At 42.7% G+C, this 23,411-nt stretch overlaps 2 protein-coding genes across 2 annotated transcripts in view; one reads left to right on the top strand and one right to left on the bottom strand.

The window, feature by feature from the left end:
• Nucleotides 1–5,325, top strand: part of homer2 (homer scaffold protein 2) — a 34,159-nt gene extending 28,834 nt beyond the window's left edge. The window contains exons 8-9 of the mRNA XM_061068006.1: nt 1,948–2,028; nt 5,056–5,325. Coding sequence (XP_060923989.1) covers nt 1,948–2,028; nt 5,056–5,244 — 270 coding nt within the window. The 3' untranslated portion in view covers nt 5,245–5,325. The remainder of the gene's footprint in view (nt 1–1,947; nt 2,029–5,055) is intronic.
• A 5,306-nt stretch (nt 5,326–10,631) lies between these two features.
• On the bottom strand, nt 10,632–22,692 carry LOC132998834 (WASP homolog-associated protein with actin, membranes and microtubules). Its single transcript, XM_061068581.1, has 11 exons — nt 21,981–22,692; nt 19,812–19,985; nt 18,338–18,488; nt 17,611–17,780; nt 15,894–16,095; nt 14,130–14,314; nt 13,548–13,634; nt 13,349–13,444; nt 12,274–12,679; nt 11,783–11,925; nt 10,632–11,616 (listed from the first exon to the last, which is right to left on the bottom strand). Exons 1-11 carry the CDS (start codon nt 22,626–22,628, stop codon nt 11,464–11,466), a joined length of 2,415 nt encoding a protein of 804 aa, XP_060924564.1. The 5' UTR covers nt 22,629–22,692; the 3' UTR covers nt 10,632–11,463.
• Between the last annotated feature and the right edge of the window lie 719 nt (nt 22,693–23,411).

Here is a 23,411-nt window from a genome sequence, read left to right as displayed (position 1 = left end):
TATTTCGTATAAATACTATTAGCTGCATTGCCTTACATCCCCTGCATCAAGCATCTATAATCCAAACCGGCCGACTGTCGGCTCGCTGGAGTCCAGTGGTGCAGTTCTTTCTAATGAGGATGAGCTCTGCATGACCACGCACTCTTTTGACCTTTGCTACTCGCTGGTTAAAAGCAGTTTCTGTCTGCAGCCTAATCAGTAGGACAGATGTTGGCCAATCTCTTAGAGTCCTGCTGCCTTTTCCAAAGAGACTGTGTCGCTGTCACTGCCATGAAAGAGACACAATCAGTCACGTGTGAAGCAACAAAACAAATCAAACACCTCAAATACCATTTAAAAAACTAAAGGAAATGTGTATCAGTAAATGTTTAATAGTTAAAATATATATATGTTTAAGTTTTGGGGATTTCCCCCAGTTTCTCAGGAAACATCTTGATATAACCAAAATCCAACAGCCTTTCTGGAGCTATTCCAGTTGACTAGGTTGCAGTTTCCATAAGCTCGAGGGGACATCTGATGTGTGGCAGCTTTTCTTGATCGACTAATCATTGAAGCTCATTGGGATTTACAATCCCACTGAAACACACATGAACAGTTCATCCATTCACCGCAGGAGCAGGAACAAGCAACAACTTTATACATGTTAAATAAATCGAGTGATTAATCAATCCTCAAATATGTGGTCATTTATTTCCACCTACGGTAATTTGAATCTATCCAGTGCCTGTCACAGTTTTTTAAAGATATTTATCATTATGACCCATTCAGATTCCCTGAGGTAAATAATATGAGAGAGTCGTATTTACCAGTTGGCAGCTTGATTATTAATAGAACAGATAAATCTTTTCTTTCGAGAGGGGTTGTTTGTATATTACCGAACACCAGGAGGGACGTGGTTCAAAGAGCTGCAGCTAATTGAAAAAAGACTAAAAACAAAGCATGGCTTCCTTCTGGGGCTGCTGAGTCTCCACAGAGCGTCAGCCACGAAGCTGTGAGCGCTGACCGGAGGGGGGGGGGCAGCAGGAAGGCTCATTGTTAGCAGAGCACTGATATGACAGACGGCCCACAGAGGCTCGTCTGTCGAGTGACTCACTCTCTTCTATAAACGCACACGCACAACTCCTCCAGTTTAAAAACGTGACTTGGCCGGCCGTGAACTCTCGGCCGTTTGTAACGAGCTGACGACTCTCGGTCGTCAGCTCGTTATTACACATCAGCTTCAAGTGAAAACGGATGTGATCTAACTGAATCGTCTGCTTTTTTTATTTAAACATATATTTATAGGTTTTATATAGTTTTATACATTTACATCAATTTACATACATACAAGAACCTTCCCCAACCTGAACATATGGCAGCATAAATGACAATAAATAATACAAAAGTCACAGAAATTGCTAAGATATGATTAAAACATAAATTCAAGTACAAAAAATTACAATAAAAATACTAATTTAGTTTAAACTAAATTAAAACAAAATTAAATATATATATATAGGTAAAATAAAATACAGTCACTAACATGAAAACAGGAATCGTCTGCTTTTGGTTTGGGCAGCAGAAAAAGACTTTCTATTCACCTTTCAATCTTGTCTATTGTTTTCCTTCATATTCATTGGCCCGTACTTCCTTTATTATTAGCGCATATCTACGTCAAGGCCACTCAGTCGCCTCAGATTCAAACTGCAACGAATGTCTCACACTCACAGATGTCAGTTCCCTAAACATAGTTGTTTTCTTCAAAATCCAGATTCTGAGAGATTTCTGATTCAGTTGATCAATTTGTCCGTTTTGTATTTTATTGAGACAAAGTTGTAGCCAGTGCACTCTTATAATCATTCCTAATATGTTGAGCCGTTTGAATTCATCTGTATTTATGTTTGACTCCTGAAGAAAAACCTCGTAGAAAGAACGATCTGATGTGATTTGTCGTGTTTTTGGGAACAGGAGCTGGAGAACCTGAGGAAGCAGGCGGAGATCATCCCTCAGCTCATGGCAGAGTGCGAGAGCATCACGGAGAAACTGCAGGTACGTTCAAAGCACGCAGACAATCCACATTTCTCTCCGGAGAGATCCACAGCAGAGCGTTAGAGCTCCGGGCGGAACAGACCCGGAGCCCACAGCCCGCAGGAGGGTGTGATGACACCACTGTCACATGAAGGTAGAGCGAGAGTTCCTCTTCATGGCTGCGCCCGGGGGCTGGTGAGACAACATTCCTATCACGTGTCTCACCAACGCACATAGTGGTGACTGTATCTATTAATACAGGTCCACCCCTGTACAAGGCTGAGTGGATTATTGCCTCTTTGAAAAGGTTTTCATTTCCTCGTCCGTGACGCAGAGATACTACATCTCTGTCGCGGCTTATTAGGTTTCGCACGAAGCAGATTTCATCGGTTTGCTGACGCCGAAAAAAACCCATCTGAAGTTTGTGTTTTCTCTGCCGACGGCTCCAGAGAACAAGTCTCACAGTTTGACTTTAGGTGGGCGTGAGAATCAATTCATGCCAAGAATCCTTGAACACGATGGATTCCCGCCCGTCTCCTCCCATCTCCCTCGTAACAAAGAGCTCCTGCTCCTTCAAGGATGATTCCTCATTGTGTAACATTGCAGTCAAACCACAAGTGCCAATCCCGGAGAATGACTGTGCAGCCCATTAGTGCCAAGTCTGTCATGAAGTGCATCGGCAGTGACGCTCATCTCGCCCCGTTCCGACTGAGTCAGCGCAAGATGGTATCATCCGAGCTGTCATGCATGTGCTGCCTTTCAAGCTGGGCAGGGCTGGCGGGCGGGCGGGGGGGTGATAAAACCAACAGTGGCATGCCTGAAGTTCTTGTGCTTCACAAAGCTCCACTGCCTGGTTTGTTTCTGCAGCAGCCAGTCGGATGAACAGCAGGAGTTTATGCAGCCGACTGTCTGAGCCGAGGAGAAGCAGGAGAACAGGAATTCTGACAATATCAAGAGTCCGTTCAACAGGTCGTTATTAAAGTTAGAAGTTAGGAAAATAGTTTATATGACTGGTTTTCCTGCAGGTACAGTTTTTAAACAACAACGACCCCCCTCCACCTCAGTGGGGGGGGGCCCTCTCGCCGCTATTTAGAGACGTTGGCACATGTGGAGCTCCGGTTTCCGACGTCAGCTGGACGACACAGTCACGCAGGCACAACACCTGATAGCACTCCTATTTCAAACCCCCCCTTCCATGGCATCTTTGGTATTAACGTGTCACTCGTGTCGCCTGCAAGTCTGAATAACTCCACCACCATCACCACATGAAAAAATATCGTTTCTCTCTGCAAAGGCTTGACATTTTATTTTCTTGCTGCACTTTGACAGAGCTTAATCATTGTTTTTTTTTGTTTTTTAATACTCTTTGAAGCCCGGGTATAACCTGAGGCTATAATGGTTCTATGGTATTAATGATGTTTTATCTAAGGTGAATAGATGCAAATAAAATAACTGTTAATGGGGCAATAGAATATGGTTGTGCAATAATTGGTCTACAGAGTTTCAGTTATGGGTTTAAAAGAATAAAAAAGGTGGGAGGTAGTCAATCTGGCATGCTAGGTAGGTGAAGTGGTCAGTAGTTGGTGGGAATGTCAATCACTCAAGAATGGTGACTCCTTATTGGATGGGAGGCGGGATGAGAGAGGAGACACGGGAGATGCAGGAGACAGAGAGAGAGAAGAGGAGACAGAGAGAGACGGAGTTGAAGAGACTTGAGATAAAGTGAACTTAAGAAGACGACAACAGCAGCAGTGGACAGTTAAGCCACTCTCAGATTGAGTGTAACTAAGGCTGTAGTGTTTTCCTTCAGCCACCGAACGAGCACTTTATTTTATGTGTTGTTCTGAAACTAGTTAGCTAGCTCAGCACTGTAAACTTAGAGCTAGTGCTAGATAGCCACCGGGAGCAGCTCCATCAAGCTAAGAGGGACGAGTGCCGGCCAGCGACGAGGGGGTTGCTAAGCAACGGCAACGGACGGCAACATCAACTGTGCACGCGGCACCAACGTGGTGGTTGTGAGTAGCCCTGGTGGGGCTAAGAAGGACACAGTAACAGGCCTGCAACGGGGGGTTTAACTGATTTTTATTTGTTATTTTCCATGCCGGCTGTTGTATTTTCTTTTATACCTGTATGCATGTCCCTGTTTTGAGAGGTGACTGTAATTTCATGTGCCACATTGTCTAAAGTTTGTTATCCTAAGAAGAGTGTTTTGAAGTTGCTATTGTGTGTGGCCTAGTTACAAATGTGAGGTGTTGTTTTATTGTATTTCATTGATAAGGGAGATTTCTATTTTCATTATTGGTCTAGTGCCCATATCCATTGAGTCTGATATATAGTGCCTAAATATAGTTTCAATAGTTTTAAAACTACTAAATCTTATTTGTTGTAGCGAATCATTATTATTTAAAATACATGACTGCTTAGGTTAAATAAATCATTTGTAAATAATTGACCAAGTTGTATGGACTCCACTCACTTTCAAGTAGCAGACGTTATTCAGATTCAGGTGGTATAAACTGAGCTCAGATAACAGCCTCGTCTTAACTGGGAATTGACATAAGGGCTACACTCTTTTTATTGTTTTTTTTACCGTTTTATGAGTACAAACAATAGAAAAACAAAACAAGACAACAAAACAAAAAAGTCCCACCCCAAACTAACAGTGAGCACTGCAATATATATCCTTACACATTTATATACATACACATATACATCCATGTATACACAAACATACATACTTACACAATCAGCAGGATGACAGGAGACAGGCAAGGGAATAGCGTGTATAAAATAAATAGAATGAAACAAAATAAGATATAATAATTGTTTTAATTGAAATGCTTAAACCAAGTGAAATGCATAAATCGTTTTGTTTGTGAGAGGCTGTTGGTAAAATAAACTTTCTTTCTTTTGGCATCCCTGCTGAGATCCAGGCAAAAGATCTCAGCTGTTCTTCTACAAGATTTAGATTTTAATATTCCCTGAATCCACCATTTTATTTATTGTGTGCACTGTAATCACTCTCCTCCGCCCAATGTGTGTCCCCAGGTTGCAGAGTCGAGGAACAAGGAGCTGGAGGGCCGGGTGGAGGGTCTGCAGCTGGACATAGACGACAGTCGGCAGAAGCAGGGCGACATGAAGGGCGAGCTGAAGAAGTTCATGGATATTCTGGACGGAAAGATCGACGAGCTGCACGAGGTCCGGCAGGGCCTCTCCAAGCTCGGCGTCGATAATTGAGAAAAGTGGCACGGAGCCGAAAGGGTCAGAGGTCAGGTACGAATGAGTCACTACAGTACGTCTTCAGGCCAGAAAACTATGTGGCACCTCCTCCCCCCCCCCCCCCCCCCCCCCCCCCAAAGCCAAAGGTGACGTCCACTCAGACGCTATCAGCTTTGGCTTCTAATAAACACTCCCATGTGAGAGAGAGACTGGCCGAGTGGAAGGAGGAGGGGCCGGCTTGCTGTGTGCTGGGATTCAGAAACTCAATCAAGAGTCACACTTATTTATCTGTTTCTGGGGGGGGTGGGGGTGGGGGGGCATGGCTTTAAGAAGCTGGTGGAGGGTTCTTCGACTCTTAGAGCAGCAGAGGGGACTAAAGGGCTTAAACGTGACCGTGTTCAGCGTCACTGGTGTAATGATTGGTATTAATCCCTGTGCCCCCCCCCCCCCCCTCAGTGAATTGGCCATGAAATCTTTCTACAGACTGTCTGTTGCCTCTCGTCTATCTCAGGTGTGTTGGAGGACAATTTGTACTCACGAGATGATATGCACATATATAAATATATATATATATATATAAATACACAAATGGCCGTGACACAAAGTGCCTCCAGGTGAGTGTAGATCCGCCTGGCGAGGAGAAATGGCCAAAGTGATGACCATCACCATAATCATAACTCGATGATTCATGTGAGGAAAACCAAACCTCACGACTACAATGAGATGAAAAGCGCAGGCAGACGAGTCCCACCCCCCCCCCCCCCGAGGACGTTAATGGACGTTAATCTGTTCATTAATGAAATCAAACGACAAAACAGGTGTTTGCACAAAACTCTGAGCAGCAGGAATCCATCATGTTTTCATAAAGAGGGAAATCTGTCTAGTTTCAGGATGTAGTCGTAGGAGCCGCGTCCTGCCGTGAGTGTAGTGTAGTGTTTAAAGGACTTTGTGTGTGTTGTTGTCCGTTTGTAGAACAAAGATCTTTGTCTCCAAGGTTGTTGATGTGCTTCCTACACACTGGTTCTCGTTATGGTGGTGGTTATTTCCTGGTGAGGGGACTTGGTGTGGTGGACTGGGTGAACACTGAGACGGCCTGGGGGCTTTTCACTAAACCCCCGTCGAGATTTTTTGTTCTACGTATTTATTTATTTTTGGTGCCTCTCTGCAACTAGTGTTTCTAGAACATACCAAGTAAATCAGCGTCACCTAAATCTCCACACGTGTACAATATTATGTGAAATATACCAAACTGTCAGGATCCAGAGGTTTGTACAGTGGAGGGGTCAAGGGTCACAGCTGCTTCTGGGACGTTCATCTTGAAACACGATGCGTTTGAAATCAAAAGCACAAGTTGTGGTGACATATTTAATGCTGGGTAATACTATGATGGTTTTTTTTGTTTTTGAGATATTTACAACTGGACTTTTTGCTTATTTCTCTCTGTTTGACTTTACTGTTCCTAACTCACCAGAACCTGGACAACACAACGTATGATCCTTCCTTTCTGAACCAATGCCTCTTGTGCACTTTTGTGACTCCTGTTCAATATTGTACAATAGAACTGACAATTGTTAAAATCTAGTTTAATTACAATGCTGCCGTGTGTGTGTGAGTTATTTCTTTTTATCAGGAATTATGTTTATCAGTCAATATCTCAACAACTGGTATAAACATTCACTTGAACTCAGCGATGAACTGATTACATTTTGGGGTTTAAAAGGTCACAGGGGGTCGTGTAAAAACCCTTTTATCTCATTAACATGTAACCTTAAGATTTCAGCAATGTCAGACAAATCTCCAAGACTCACAGATTAATTGATGAGGTCAAATGTCAAGGTCACGGTGGCCTCTTGAACATAAATATCTCAACTCTGCGTTTATAGGGTTTCTTCAAATTTGTATTAGACTGATGAGATTTCCGTGCTCAACAGTCACAGTGTCTGAAACAATAATTTATATACTGAAGTGGTTGGTGAAGGAATAAAACCACAGGGCCGTAGTTCCGTTTCACTTGAGTTCAAGTCTTGGGCCACATTTTGGCTCAAGCTCCGCAGAGAGGAGATGGGAGGTTTCCTCTAATCCCCATTTAGCTGCCAATCATTATTTTAGGAAACTGAGAATCTGTTCAAGCTGATAAATAAGCTGCCTGACAAGGTGACAGTCTTAAGGCACTTTTCCCTGGATGAGAAGCTAAGTGAGGTGGAATGAACCTGTGGCGCCAGAGCTGCGTCCCGTCGAGCCTGAAGAACAGAAGCTCCACCACCGCACGTCTTTGCCTCTGATGTTGATTTACATAGCACTAAATATAGCTGTAATCCTCCCAGAGACGCACAGAACCAGAGCCAACGAGGTGGGATTTAATCACAGAGGCTGACGCGTATCAGTTTTAGTAAGATTAAAAACAAATAAGACGATATGAGCTTGTTTGAAGGATGGATAAACTCCTCAACACCAACATTCTCAGAACAATGAGAATTTTATTTCCACCTTCAGGAACCATCTGTGTGGCGCAGGGAAATTAATCAATGTGCTTTATAGACTGATTATTGGTTAATTGGACAATTATGTGAGTTTGATCGAAAATTAACTGTAATTGCAAAATAAAGTCCATCCTCTGAAAAGGTCTCCAAGGTTAATGTGATGTTTTTTTCCAAATTCAGCAGAATCCAAAGACATTTACTGTGAAAATCAAACAACACGAGAGACACAGAATGTTCCAGCTTCTTAAAATCACGGATCCATTATGAAAATCAGTGGTAATTCATTTTGAGAATAGTCTTTGGTTCCAGCTTCTTTGATTAGTTGATGAATACATTGGTACATGAGTTAGGCTTTTCTAAGACTGATGATCTAAAAAAATAAAGTAAGAAAATAAACATTTTACATAAAACATAAATGCTTATCTTATCCTTATTGTTTATTCTGTGAATAGTTTTCTAATTTGTGTATATTGGCCACTCAACACTGATAGTGACGTCTGTGAAAGGCTCATATTGGCTGATATGTATTGATCACCTGATTGATTGGGCTCTGCTTTATTATATAGTGAACAGTTTCAGTGTCTTAAATCATAAATTATAAATGTATTAAATGAAAACTCTTAGTGAAGCAATCATTTAAATAATCTGAATCTGTCTTTAATCAATTATTAATCTCACTCAAATGGCAGCGGTGCAGCATTTCTCTCTCTCTCTACTTCTTTCAGCCACACTCATTGTGTGACTGGTGATGAGTGGGCGAGTTGGTGAAACATCATTAAGAGACTATGCTGTTCTGTACATGTGTCAGAGAGAGAGAGAAAGCGAAAGAGAGAGAGGGAGATGGCACTGCAGGCCGCTACCACCGAGGCTCCCTGTTACCATAGTAACTGACTGCGGAATTTCACGTTGACGCTCGACAGGCAGGTTTGTCTAAAGAGACGCCGCGTGTGTCTTCCCTCAGGTGCATGAACTGTCCTCCGTCTGAATCACCTGGATGTTACCCATTGATTACACCCACCCCCGGACAGAAGCGGGGGGGGGCACACGATGGCTTCCTGTGTTCTCTGAGTGCACACAGTGGAGCTGAGGTCTGAGGTCTGAGCTGTCACTGCAGGAGGAACGTGTGAGAGCGACGCTGCAAAGTACGGACGTCACAATATGAGTCACAGCACGTGGGCACAGTCACCGGAGTACACAGGTGGAGGAGGCCCCCCCCCCTCTGAGAGATGAGGGGTCGGGTGCAGACGTCAGGTGGAGATCAGGGAACAGCAAAGACGACACGTTTATGAATGAAAAAGGAAATTCAAGTTCATGATCTTTCGTGTCTCGGTTTATTATTTAAACAGCAGAACAAGTGGGTTTCAGCCTCGGCCGAAACTTCATGTCTTTGCAGAATCACAAGTTTCAAATCAAAGTGCAGTGATTTGTCATTTCCTCTGCCACCTATTTAACGCTGTTTACTGTTCAGTGCCGTATCTTGTGCGTGATACAGAAAGATGTTTGCAAAGGTGGACGACCTGTCTCCACTTCCTCCCGCTATCAGGAAATGAAGCTAAAATACAAACACTGACATCTTCCACATGTGAACGTCAATCACATCTGTCAATCATAACATTTCATCCTGTAATTAAAAACAAACTTAGCAGAAAAACAAACACTTGAGCACATAGTGTGATAAGAACTACAGTAAATGACAGAAACCGTAAATTAATTATTTGTATTTGGACTTTTTAGTTTAGTCCCGGAGTTGGGGTTGATGACCTATACCACAGCCAGCCACCAGAGGGCGATTGAGACTTTTTGGCTTCACCTTTGAGGAGCGGTCACGTCGTCCATCTTTATTTACAGTCTGTGGTGACACAGAAGAACCTGGTCCGATAAGTCACAGGTTCAAAGTCATTACAGTCAACAACCCGTCAGCATGTTGTTTAAGAAGTAATTCCATAATCACAAGGACGTGTCTGTCACTAAAAACATGGATAAGCATCATTTCTCAATCTGCTCTGGCATCAGAGAGGAAGAAATAACAGATCATGTACAAATTGCAAGGAAATAAAACTGAAAACATTCAAACGTTTCTTACACAGAAAGAAAAAACAGGGATAAGTGCATCAAACAGACTCAAGTACAAACAATAACAGACTTTTAGACATTTGGGCTGTAAATAATTATCACCGCTGCACAACATTACTCTTCTATTGTTTAGTCATAAAATGCAAAGAAAAAATACAAATGCAGTCGGACGTAGCCCTTGTTGTGGTAAAGTTTAAATCAACAAAACAATTGTTCGGATTTAATTACATTCAAAGAAACGAGTTTAGACTCAGCGATGAGAGACTGAGTTCTTGTGATAGTGGAGTCGAGGGCGATAGTGTGTTTATCTCTGCCTGCAGCACAGCCCCCCCCTGCTGTGCGACAGTCTCACAAAAGGCCTCACATACTGCGCCGGGAGACACACAATCATTTCACACACCGCACCGCCGCTTGGTTTTTCTCCTTAACGAGCGTTGAGGCGCAACACCTCATTCGCACAGTTTGAGATTTCTGCAACACAACTGCTTTATGGGAGATTAAATTCTGATTGGCTTCCGGTTTAAACCGTTTTAAACATCTCAGAGCGGTTTTAAAAAGACAAATGCAAAAAACACTTCCAAAAGACATCTGTGTTCAGGCCAGAAGAATTAAAAAGAAAGTTGAAAGAAAATTCCAACTTTTAGTTCAAACACAACACGAGACGTGACGCGAGCGGCCAGGACATCAAGGTTAAAGTGACCGGAACAATCTGGATTCATGATCTGACATCATCGATTAATAACTAAATAAATGTGTTCGCCAGTTTGTGTGAAGTGCCACAGGGACGAGCCACACGCACACACACACACACACACACACACAAACACACACACACACACACACACACACACACACACACACACACTCCTACAGACAGGAGAGAAGATCTTCCCCCAGATTATGACACAGTGCAGTGTTTTAACTTCATTGTTGCAGAAGAAGCGACGCCCTCTTTATCCAGGAGCATAAATAATAATAATAATATAATTCAGGAGGATTTCATAAAGATTAAAATTTGGCCGCGACACAAAGTGGATAAACAGAATCAGTAAGAGAAGAGCTTCATCAGTTCAGACATGATATTAACATCCTGACTGATCTGATCTCTAGTGGTCAGCTTGAGGTTCAGATGTGAACGTGTTCACTCAGACACACAGAGCTGGAGAAGCGTGAGGTCACTTTCTATTCACTGTGTGAAGGTTAACTCGTCCACGGCTACACATGAAGGACCAACTTCTCAGATCCTCTGACCTGCAACAGTCTCACAACAAATCAAACCTATGTTTACACTTCTCAGTGATGAACCACCACAAAATCAACACTGACCATCACATAATTATAGATTCAAATCAAATCTTTCTTCACAGCAGAGCTGCACATTCATTAGTTTAGCCCCTCCCTCCTCCCTAGCTCTCTCTCTCTCTACCTGTCTATTTCTTGCACCAACACACACAAACTTCTGTAAACTCACTCAGTAAGAACCTTGTTAATCGTAAGCAGAAACAAAGTATAAGTTAATTTGCATATAGAGCGAAGTGGAAGTGATCACAGGAGGTGTTTTCATCTCCGGTGTGAACGGATCACCAGAACGTCCACTCGTGATCAGATCTCTGAGGACGGATGTTAACACCAGGTCTGAACAGGGCCAGTGTGTCTGTCTTTGTGTGTGTGTGTGTGTGTGTTCTCAGCTGTCCCATTCTATACTCTGTGTGTCCTCTTCTCTGTCGTCCTCGTCCGAGTCGGCTGCTACATTCTTCATCCTCATCATGGCGGCTTTGATGCTGCGCTCCAGCTCGTTGTCTCCGCTGCTCGGGAGCTCTGCACGTGCAGGATCCACCTGCAGCACCACAAGACTCAAGTTAATCCAGGTTTCACTCCTGTCACATATCGGTGGGTTTCTGCCGTGTTCACCAAACAAAGTGTTTTTGCAATAAACAAACATTGGTCAGTATGGGTCTGTTTGGTTTATCAGATTTGCTCTGGGCTGTGCTCCCTGTTCTCACCTTCTTCAGGGTGACGCCGTGTCGGATGGCCAACATCAGACTGTTCCTCGTGTCATCAGCAGAGGGCGCTGTCTTGCGATCAGGGACTTTTCGAAGCCGAGTCTGTCCACGCTGCAGTGAGGCCAACACTTCATCCATTGTTCCTGTAGTAAAACAACAGTTAACGAGAAAAGACACATGAGGTGCGGTGGAAGTGAATTGGCTTTTGACGTCAAAAGTTTCTCACTGGTGCTGAATCTCTTTATTTTTAACAACAATAAAAATGTCTCTGGAGCCCAGTGTGTGCATCAGCAGGACAAACACTGAGGTGAAATGCCTCCTCTGGCCTCAAGGGGGAAGTTGGGAATTTAGGACAGAACACTACGTGTACAGAAACACACACACACACACCAAACACACACACCCGTCCCTGTAGTCTGACAAGTTCTCCACCATCTGTATTTTAAATTGACATCATCAATGTTTTATGTACAAACACATTTGACTCTCACCTATATTTTGCTTGAGCATGTTCTTTGCTGGGAAAGGCGGCTCCTCGTTTTCGCTGAGAGGCTTCGGTGTGTCCTCAGGGGAAGCCTGGGCTGGAGGAGGAGGGAAGGCAGGGGGCAGTGGTGGGGGAGGTGGTGGTGGTGGAGGAGGTGGAGGAGGTGGAGGAGGCGCAGTAGGGATATTTGTTGATGGAGGCGGTGGAGCACAGTAGATTTGGATGGGGACGTCTTTCGGCTGTCGGTTCTTGGAGGCTCTACTGCGTCTGGGCTCAGGACGGAGAGGGAGGGAGGGGAACTCGGATGAGGGGCCGAGGCTGATGATGGACATCGGCTGGGAGGGACACGGGACGAGGTCTGAAGGAGACATCCTGGAGTGAGGAGTTTTCAGGATGTACTGGCCATGACGCTTCTGGAAGAAGATGGTGACAGAGCAGAGAAAGTGGTTGGAGAGACGGTCGGATGTAATAAACCGGTCTCACAGTCACTTGAGATTAAACTGAAGTGACAGAGGCAACGAGCACAAAGAACATCAGAAACCAGGATGCTGAAGAGAAGATGAATCCTCCTGAGCTGCTCCACTTGGATGTTTTAAAAAAAGAAACTAGTTGGTTGATCAACTGACTTCAATATCCTTCAGTTTCTTAGAAAGACGAACATGACAGAGTCAGCCTGACCTGACTTTTCAGCAGAATGATAGGACTGTACCAATAGATGCCTTTATTATTAAATTGTAAATTGCATATAACATAACAATTATATCATAAGTCTTTAACATCTAAATTTGAGTAATCCTGTCTCAAAATGGTAGGTGTCTAATATCAATCCATGTATAAAAGATAGTTTGTGCCCACAGAAAAATAAAAAGAGCATCTCTGAGAAAATAAACAGAGCCTCAAGATCAGACTTCCTTCAAAGAGCTAAACAGAAATTATAAATATGTTTAAATAAATATATAAATATGAATTATATCTCTAGTATTGAGGTGAACTATTGTCCTGGTGTAAATCAGGAGCCTCAGGGGTAGAAGGAGGAGAAGCTGCAGGGGGATGTGAACCAGGAGAAGATGAGAGAGCTTTACCTGTCTGAAGGATCGTAATCTGCTCAGAGTCTTCTCTCGCTCCAGGTCCACCCACGTCTTCCTCCTGTCCTCCTCCTCTTTCCTCTTCTCTCGTTTCTGCAGACAACAGAGGGAGACAGTGAGAGGTGTTGGAGAGAAAAGACCGGACACAGTTTCTTTTGCAGCTTCTTGCCGGTGCGGCAGCGTCTCTGTGACGTACCAGACGGACATTATGATGCTGGTTGAAGACTGTGGAGCTCTGCTTGGCCGCATGATGCTTCTGCCCTTGGGCATCCATGCACTGTTCCTATAACACACAGGAAGATAAACATATTTAATGTTCATATAAAAAAAGTTTGCACGTCCTTCACAGTTGAGTTGTTTTAATTTACAGTCAGAGTTTTCATCTTTTTTCCCTGTGGATTACTGGATGGGATGGCGGGAGCTTTTAAATCAGGAAATTCTTCTGAGCAATAAAATATTCTTTTAATCAAACAAATGAGCAGCCAGGAGAGGGAGCAGACAACTGTCAAATAGTCTTAAATTACACTGCAAAGTAAAATAAAACCATGTAGATATTTGAAGAAAAAAATAAATCTGAAATTTGAGCAGAAAGCAGATGAAGAGTAGGGAAAAAAAGGCCAATACTTTTTAATTGACGTTTCCCATTATTTCCTGTCTACTTCTAACAGATCAATACGTTTGCCCTTGAAAAGCAGCAAAATGTCACTAAAAATCTATTTGAATGGGGGAGAGAATGTCTGCTGAAAACAGAGTGACTGTCAGCGCTGCTTGTCGGCACCTTCTTGTTGCGGAGGTAAGCTCGCCGGGCGCAGATGTGGCCTCTCTTGGCCTCCAGGGTCTGTAGGCGTCTTTTGAGGGGAGTGGCAGCCGGAGGCTCTGATTGGTGGATCCCTGTGTGGACCAAGCTCTGCAGCTCCTCTTGATCCTCACACACGTCGTAGTAAACCACCTCGTCCTTCAGCTCTGAAACACAAATGAAGTCTTGTCACTAACCCTAACCCAAACTGTGTTTTTATGTTCATGAAATATGGAATACCAACACTCATGTGCCAGACAACCAAGCCAAGGAGTTGTGGCACGTCAACAAAACAGAAGTCGGCACTCATTGTGTTGTGTTTTCGACTCCGGTCCGTTGGTTTGATTGTCAACAGGATGAGGCAAAAACGACTAAACGGGTTTCCACAGAACTTTGTAGCAGGATGGGACACAGGCCAAGAAAGAAGCCACTAAGATTTGGCTCAGATCTGGATAAGCAACCGGATCAAGGGAATAATTTATGAATCTTAAGGGGAATAAAAAGAAATATGATTATTTCGCGTTGTTGCTTATGAACTTTCTTCCCGAAACAACATTTCATCAAGGAAACTTGTGTCTTTAATCAAGTGTTTACAGGAAATCAGATAGACACATATTTCTGCAATGCAAACTGGGATTCTGAATGCAGGTTTCTAAGATACAAAGCTTATGGGAAGGTAGGAAGGTATTTGACCAAAAATGACAAACTCCTAAATATCAGTCCCGTTGAGATGCCTGATGCTTCATCAAGATGCAAAACTGCATAAACAAAGGCAACACAAACTCCTGGTAGAAGTAATAAACTTTGAAATACGCCACAAACTCCTCCTTTCATTCACATCTCTTTTTTCTTCCTTTACTGGTAGAGGGCACTTTCCTGCTTTCAGTCTGGGAAATAAACCCGACACCACTCATTGTAGTGACACACACCACAGACAGGTACACACAGCATGTACACAACACACAACGCAAACACCACATGTCCCAGAAGGAGCAATTAGAGAAACATTCACACGAACAAAATATTTCCCCAAAGTAAAACCCGTGACCAGAAAAACAAAAGCCCCTAAACATAATGTGATCCGACACATCACCACTGTAATGAATCTGTGTAACTTTAAATCATGACACTGTGTCAGAAAGGTGCTGATTCAGCTCTGCTGCACTGAAGCATTATTCTGCAAGATGTGTTTAGTATTTCTGCTTAACTGAAGTTAACAGTCACAAACTTATCGAGACAAAAACACACACTAGCATTTATAAAGGAGCAGGGTCATGGAAGTGGCGATGTGTGTAAGAGGTGAAGGAGAGAGAGGCATGTTGACTAAATTCAACAGGAAATTATTGTACTTTGGTCCAGAAATAAATAAATCCACCTGAATCATAACTAGTAATGTATAGATTTAGTGATTTACTCTTTGACGATATCATTATCCTAAGAGAACATTTAAGGGAACATCCATAAATTAAATTATTTATTTTTTAAGTGCTTATTATCATATTTATCATATCACTTAGATTCACGGTGCAATAAACATGTGATCTATATTATAAATCAAAAGGATCGATATCAGTCACTGATCTTTAAATACATTTTGCTGGAGTGTTTTTAAGTGAATCACACAAGGACGTTGTTGTCTTTAAAAGAGATCAAATCAATAAACACTTTGATTGATTTGATTTGTACTCAGGTGTAATGTTTCAGACTTCTCCCTCCTACTGTTCAGCAGTGAGCTCCATGTGTTACCTTTGATCTGCCGTCGCACTGTGTCTATCTGAGCCATCAGCAGCTGCTCCTCATTCTTTAGGATCTCAAACTTGGTGTCGTACAGTTCTAGTTGAGTTTCGTAGAACTGCAGCTCCAGCTGGTCCACGCTGTCCGGCTGCTGGCCCTCGTCAGACGCAGACCTGGAGTCAGCTGTGTGCTCTCTGCCGGACAGGCTGCTCAGCTGCAACACAACAACAGTACAATATCAAGTTACAGGTGGAAGTCTGTTATGTACATACTGTGAATACATATTTATCATCATTGAAAAGGTCATAGGTTTTGATTTAGCTTCTGGTTTCCATTCTTTGCTTCTGCCAGGGGGCTCATGTTTTCACACCTGTCTGTTTGTTTGATAGTTTGCTTGTTTGTCAGCAAAATTACAACAGAGGTTTTCAAGGATTTTGGTGGAATACTATTTTGGCGTGGAATGTTTTTACACTTTTCGAGAGGCTTTGTTTTGACTGATTTCCCAGAGAATAATTCATGGATCTTGATGACAAAAATCAGACATGTCAAGGGGACTGATATTTAGGAGTGCAAGACTTTTGGTGCAGAGCCAAATAAAAATCCAGATCTGGCAGATTTAAATGTGAGATAAAAGGGGCACAATCTACACAGAGGAAATTTAAATAAATTCTGGTTTCAATTACATCATCAATTGAAAAAGAAAATGCACAAAAAGCTAAATCAGAGAATTATAAAGCAGAGGGGTTTTATCTAAAACATGTTTTATCTCTGCATGTCGATTCTCACACTGATGAAATGAGCAACAGCTACTTATAAAGTAGAGCATTAATGTTTAATATGTTATTAATGAGATGTGACACTCAAAGCATCTGTTATGTCCTTAAACGCTTTGAGTTAGGTCAATATTAGCACACACACTGTTTGAAGATGACTCAAGAGCTGCAGTGATTGAATTCCTTGGGGATTATTCATGTATGCAGCTCATTATAAACATACATCATCACACACAGTAAATGTAAAGGCTGTGACCTCTGCAGGCGCTAAACACTGCTACCGAGTTCTGCAGCTACAGGAATCTGAGTGGGTGTAGTTTACTGATCTCATCATAAACGCTCACGCAGACGTCAGTGAGCTGCACATGTTGATTTCACGCTGGTGGATTCCGCCAGCATCCTGAAACCTGATTCTTTAAGACGCTTAATCGGATGAATAATGCAGCCACGTGGAGGTGAAGGTGCTGAGGGGGTTCTCTTTTCTTCACAGCACGACACCCGATAACAGTGAGTACATTCACTACAGCTTCCCCAAAATCCTGTGATCCCCACATTAGAAGTATATACACCCCTGTAGTCACAGATATGTATATGACTGGCAAATTCTGAGTACAGGCACACTCACTTATTCATGCATGCAGGTTTTGGGGGTGTATCAAGGGGATTCTGTGTTTTAGGAGAGAGGGTTTATAAATAGATCAAAAGGCTCCAGAAGCTGGAGATTCACATCAGGCTGGAATACCAAGTGAACGACACACTGGGGCAAGCAAACACATCAGACTGACAACCACTTCAAGAGCAGCGTTGCCCCTGGAAATAAAGACCTGAATGACGACTAAAGCCTGGAACAGCCACAACTAAGTCCAACACAACAGTCTGGACTGCGATGACTAAGAACAGAACCACAGGAGAAACTGTTGTTGAGGAAAAGGAAAAGTAATCTGTAAGACACGCACCCTTTCTCTGATGCCTTCTTTTTTGCGGTTGAGGCACATCTCTGCTGCTCTCATGTGCTGCAGCGTTTCTTTGGCAAAGAGGAAGCGTAGTTTCTCCAGTCGGGGAACCGCGTTCGCCCAGGCAGCCGCTCCAAAACGAGACTTGTCCTCCTGCATCTGCTTTAACATCCCTGCACGTGAGTGGACACAAGGGTCAGAGAGGTGGGTCGGCGTCAGACAAAAGCACAGACTGTAGGTTACTACTAGTTAAATTTAAGACCCTTGTGAGATCAGTTTAATTTTGAATTGAAGGTCTATGCTAAGTACGACACATATTGGAGCCACAGTTACTCACACTTCCCCATAATTGATTGATGAAGTGAAGAAGCATAAGAAAAAAGAACCCTCAAAGTAGTTAATTGTCTTACAAACCACAGGCAGTGGCAGTCGGTATTTTTAGACTTCTAGAGACAATCAGTACTTAATTAAGAATTACGAATTTAGGGTCATTTAATATAAATAAGGGAAGAAAAATGTTCTACTGGGTAAAAAAAGGGCATAAGAATGTGTATTTTGTTCTAGCTTTTTACAAACATGAATATAAATCACATATATCATTAACATGTTATCTGTCTGCAGCTACAATACAACTTGTGACCCGCCACCACATTTTGTTCCTCCTGTGCTCCGAGGAAGTCGTTCATTAATTCATCCACACACACAAACAAGAGAAATAAACCACTTGTACCAGCCAGCGCCTTTGAAGTCTGTGCAAAGTAGGTGACAGTGATGTCCTGGATCGAGGCAACAGCGTCTTCTGCTTTCGTCCTCCACTCCTCCGCCTCCGTCTCCAGAGCTGCAATTCTCTTAGGACCCAGGTCCTCAAACTCCAAAGTCTTCTGCCGGGAGCAAATATGTGGACGACTTTACACTCTGTGATTTAATGCAAACTTCTTACAGATACTTGGCCCACATACACAGAAAATAATGCACACGTTTTTTAAACATTGATGCATGTCTCCATCGATGTTAGTCAGCGTCTTTTCTCGTGAATGTTGCAAATGTTTTATTTTGTTGCTGTTCTCTGTTAAACGTGGAATCTATTGCTCTTCTGTGCGTCCTGGGAGAGAGGATCTGAAATTTTATTTCATTTAATTTTAACTTGATAAACTATAACACTGTATCAATCACTCAGCCACCATGTGAGCACCGTGTGTATAGGTTTGTTTCTAGCTGCGCAGACCTTTGATTGGTGTTTTTTAAAGTGGAAGTGATCTACTGATCTATCTCTCTAGTGTACATCAGTGATGGGAATTTCTCTTTGCAGGCAGCCAGATCTTATAGATCCGTTCCTTTCCGAGAGCCAGTCAGAAGCCACTCATTATTTTGTTTTGGGGGATGGAGGTTACTTGGTTTATGTGTGAAATTATCACACATACATTATATGATAGGGTGAGATTTTGTTGAAAATCCAACTTGGACATGGCACTTATTGTCTATGTGTGGACTAGGTTTAACAGAACTAAATTAGTGAGTAATTATGTGTAAATATATAAATTATCTGCCCCTTGGCCCGGGGGTGGCATTTCTTTAGGGCGGTGAAAGCTCGGCCCAATTAAAAAAGGAATGGCTCAAGCAGCCCACAACTTGGTTCCCCTGAAAAGACTTGGATCGTTTGCGAGTGTCATGTCACTATTGTCAGATTATCACAGACAATGAAGGCCACAATACTACTGTATTATCCCGCCTATAGTGTATTAATATTTATATATATTTATCCTGCTCATAGTGTATTCATCGTTCTTATAACATATAATTCCTCTTAATACTGTAATATTCCATTTATATTTCTTACTGTACAGATCTTATTTATTATCACTTTAATATGCACAATACTCTGCACTTTAACTGCCTTTTTTGCACTACTGGTTAGATGCTAAACTGCATTTCGTTGTATAAGTACTTGTACTGTACAATGACAATAAAGTTGAATCTAATCTAATTCAGAGGTTAATGTGAGAGGGAGACCATGTTTACTGTGAGCATATAAAAAAAGAAATGGCGTCCTGTAGCATTACACAAGTTTAAAATATGTTCAGGGGCTGTAAATATGTATTTGTATAAGTAATTAGTGCCTGATGAGAATTATTCAGGATTATGATTTCAAAACAACTTCATTTATCACATCCCACAAAGAAGCGTGAACAGAAGTGTGTATTTACCAGGATCTCCATCTTGTAGAGGCAGGCCAGCTCTCTCATGTCCCTGAAAGGCTGCAGCAGGTAATGGAAGAAGGTGGTGGCCACAGTGACCAGGTCCTGGTAGGCCGCGTCCTCTTCCTCGTAGATGCCGAGCAGCGCAACCATTCGGTCGGCGCCGCCGTGACTCTGCAGCAGCTGTGGAAATGAAAAACACCATTACCTCGGTTCACTCTGAGCTCACAGCTTCAAGCCTTTCTCTCTGCAGGAGATGGTCTTTTTATATCTCAGAGGAATCGGGGGGTGACAATAACAAACAATAACGGCAGATAAAATGACAATCGATAAACCTTCATAAAGCAGGTGGGCTGACGGGTGACGGGTGAGGCCAGAGGTTTCTGTTTCAATACAACTTAATACTGGAATCATTTCTCCGACACTCGGCCACTAAATTCTAACTAATTTGTTTCCTCACATCAACAAACCCTTTTAAATTGGGGGTTTGAAGCCCCTGCCCGCCTCAGACGCTGTGTGCAGCTTGTTCACTGAGTAAAGTGTTGTTGAGGGCACAGGGCAGAACGGAGGTCATGTCGGTAGTAATGGACATGGAGAAAGCAGCGTGAGATTGTGAAAAGACTTTTTCTATGTCATGTGATCTCATCGCGTCTAATGCAAAGACACACAGGCCCATACAGTACAGACATTACCAGTTATACCTGTCACATCTCCAGAAAACATCATATGATCTTCATAAAGACGTCTTTTACTGTCGGACTGTTGAATTGGATTATGGACTTGTTGCTAATCCTCTGTACATAAACTTCATTTTCTTCTTACTCTTAAATCTATAGAATGTAAATGTGTAAACCAGGAATTGATTATTTTAATTCCCTTACATGGTGAAATAGTGCATTATCCTTTTGTTTGTATTTAACAAGAAAACAAAGGGCAGGAAAAAAGGTCACTTATGAAAAGCAACTAATATCAGTGCTGGTCGTGTTACAACATCTAGAGCAAAGTTTGAGACTGAGAGCATCCTCTCAAACGCCTCCTCACTCAACCCTTGTTTACTTAGTTTAACTTTCTTGATAACTTTGATTGTGGTATTTGACTATCTAGACACACAGCAGTTAAGCAGAGTTAACCAAATCCTGATGTTTGACATTGAGTCACAATACAACAAATACAAAAATAGGTTTGTCCTGAGGCCTTTATTAGTTTCTGACTCTGAGAAAGAAGGAAAACTAGTTCAATTCCCCAAAACTAATGAGCCAGATCACACACAGGCACATATCTAATTCTATTCAATCTCTGTTTGATCACTTCAGTTCACTTCAGTTCACCGAGCCACTTTATAAACCTCTCATCGTGAGCATGAGTTTGCTGTGTCATGGTTAAGTCTGGTTTCACATTTGTGACACCACTGTGTGGTGCTACTCCTGCACGGCAACTTTCAAAAGCTCACAGAGATTTCACAAGATTTAATAAATCACATAAATCCCTCTGCTTTTGATAAAGTGAAATATATGTAAAACAATGAATTCAAGATACTGTACATTTTATATGACAGAAAAAAAAAAGTATTAACTTGTGCTATAATGTGATAACATCAGCTGATAAAAGCCTTTCACAGACAGTATCTTTGTTTGTTTTCTGATATGCATATGATCGATATAACTCAGGCACGTGGTTAGTGCTTTACTGTTTTCCCCGATTATCGAAATTTGCAACGTGACCGACCAGACCTGATTATTTCAAAATGTCAAATTCAATCGTCTAAACCTCGGCCCAGGCTCGGTATCAACACTGGAGTATAATGTGGATATCGATCAGGGTATAACAAGTATTTCAAGAGATTTACTTGTATACATGTAATCGGTTAACTTCCCCCCACTGGAAACTATTGTTGTCATATTTGATATGAATGCGGGTTAAGAACAGAGGATGTGGCTCCTTGAACAGATGGTTGAGCCCTAGGAGGCGAAATATGACTAGCTCTATAACTATAACAACAACAACAATGACTATGAATTGATTAGATTTAATAAACCACTGAACACAGTCCTTTGTCTGATGCTGTATGACAACACAAGCACACAAGTGATGTGGGTTATTAAAGGAGAACTAGTACACAAACACACGTGACCCCTCCATGTGTGTCCTCCAGCTGTGAAGCCTCTGTGTCCCACTGACCTGTCGCACTTGACCTTTGACCCGGGACATCTCCTCCTGCATGGTCTTCCTCTTGAACTCCTGCATGTTCTCGAAGTACTCGTCCACGTCCTTCTCGTCCTGGGTGAACAACGTGTCGAGGACTATCTTCCGGCCGCAGATGTCGATGGCGGCGCTGAAGTACTTCTCCAGCTTCCGACAGGGGCTGTCGAAGTCCCGGCCACCGCCGTCCTCCTCCTCCTCCTCCTCTCCGGCTCCTCTGGACCTCCGGCTGCTGAGGAGGAGCAGGTCCCAGATGTTGCCCTCCTCGAAGTCGGCCAGGTCCGGGAAGCAGCTGGCCAGCACGTCCGCCACGCAGGAGAAGTGCTGGTGGATGTGGCGGAGGTCGCTGACGGAGAAGAGGCCGGCCCAGCTCGCCTCCTGGTCCCCGGCCCGGCTCACCTCCTGGTCCCCGGCCCAGGTCACCTCCTGGTCCCCGGACACCGGAACCTTCCGCCGCCGCTGTCTCTGGAGCGTCCGGTTGTGGCAGGTGACGGCGAACTTGGACTCGATGACGCTCCACTGGACGATGAAGCCCAGCTTGAAGGTCTCCGGCTCCTGGAAGATGTTGCTCCGGACGGCCACCCATCCCTCCAGGCTGTCCGGCCGCTCCAGCTCCGCCTGGTTCATCTTAAAATCGGGTGTTTGTCGCCTCGGACTCGGAGAAGCTGTTGTTTACACCGTCCGCCATTTGTGTGACGTCAGCTGCCTTCAGGGACCAGAGGAGACATCCGGAGATTCAAGAGAAACGAATCATAAAACCACTAGAACTGAAGCTAAACTAAAATTTAAACCACTTTTAATGAAAATTAAATCTTAAAATATGTATCTTTACTTGAGTTTTTAACTAACATTACACTTGCTCGTACGGCTGCTCTTTTATATTTTTTGTTTACACTTTCTTTCTTTTCTGTTTTCAAAGCATTTTCTTATTTAATTGTATGTCTATTCCTTCTTTATTTACTTTTCTTTTAAATTTAATTTTAACATGTTACTTAGAATATGTTCTCTCATATGAATTACCTTTTAAACGTGTTTCTATTTGGATAAACATGTTCATATTTTATCAAGATGTTTTAATTTTTTCTCTCTATTGTATTAAAAGCAATTTCAGGTGCATTTCTTGACTGAAAGGTGCTATACAAATAAAGTGTATTATTATTATGTTATTGTTGTTATTATTATTTAAATGGTTGAAAGTTAATCAGGTGTTTGTCCAATCTCTGTAGATTTAAGTAGCCTGAGCTTTATGTGTAATTTATTATTTCCTGTTTTTAAACGTGATGTGTTCTTATCAACACACGCCAGTCTTCCTTTACACTGCTGTAGGTAGTGGACGAGCAAATACGTAGATAGTCCCCGTTCAAAAGATTTCTAATTCCCGAAATGGGAATTTACGAGGTAGTACGAAGG

This window comes from Limanda limanda, chromosome 3 (genome assembly GCF_963576545.1).
Source record: "Limanda limanda chromosome 3, fLimLim1.1, whole genome shotgun sequence".
Classification (NCBI taxonomy): domain Eukaryota; kingdom Metazoa; phylum Chordata; class Actinopteri; order Pleuronectiformes; family Pleuronectidae; genus Limanda; species Limanda limanda.
The sequence above is the reverse complement of the archived record's forward strand: the minus strand, read 5'-3'. Positions and strand labels throughout refer to the sequence as shown.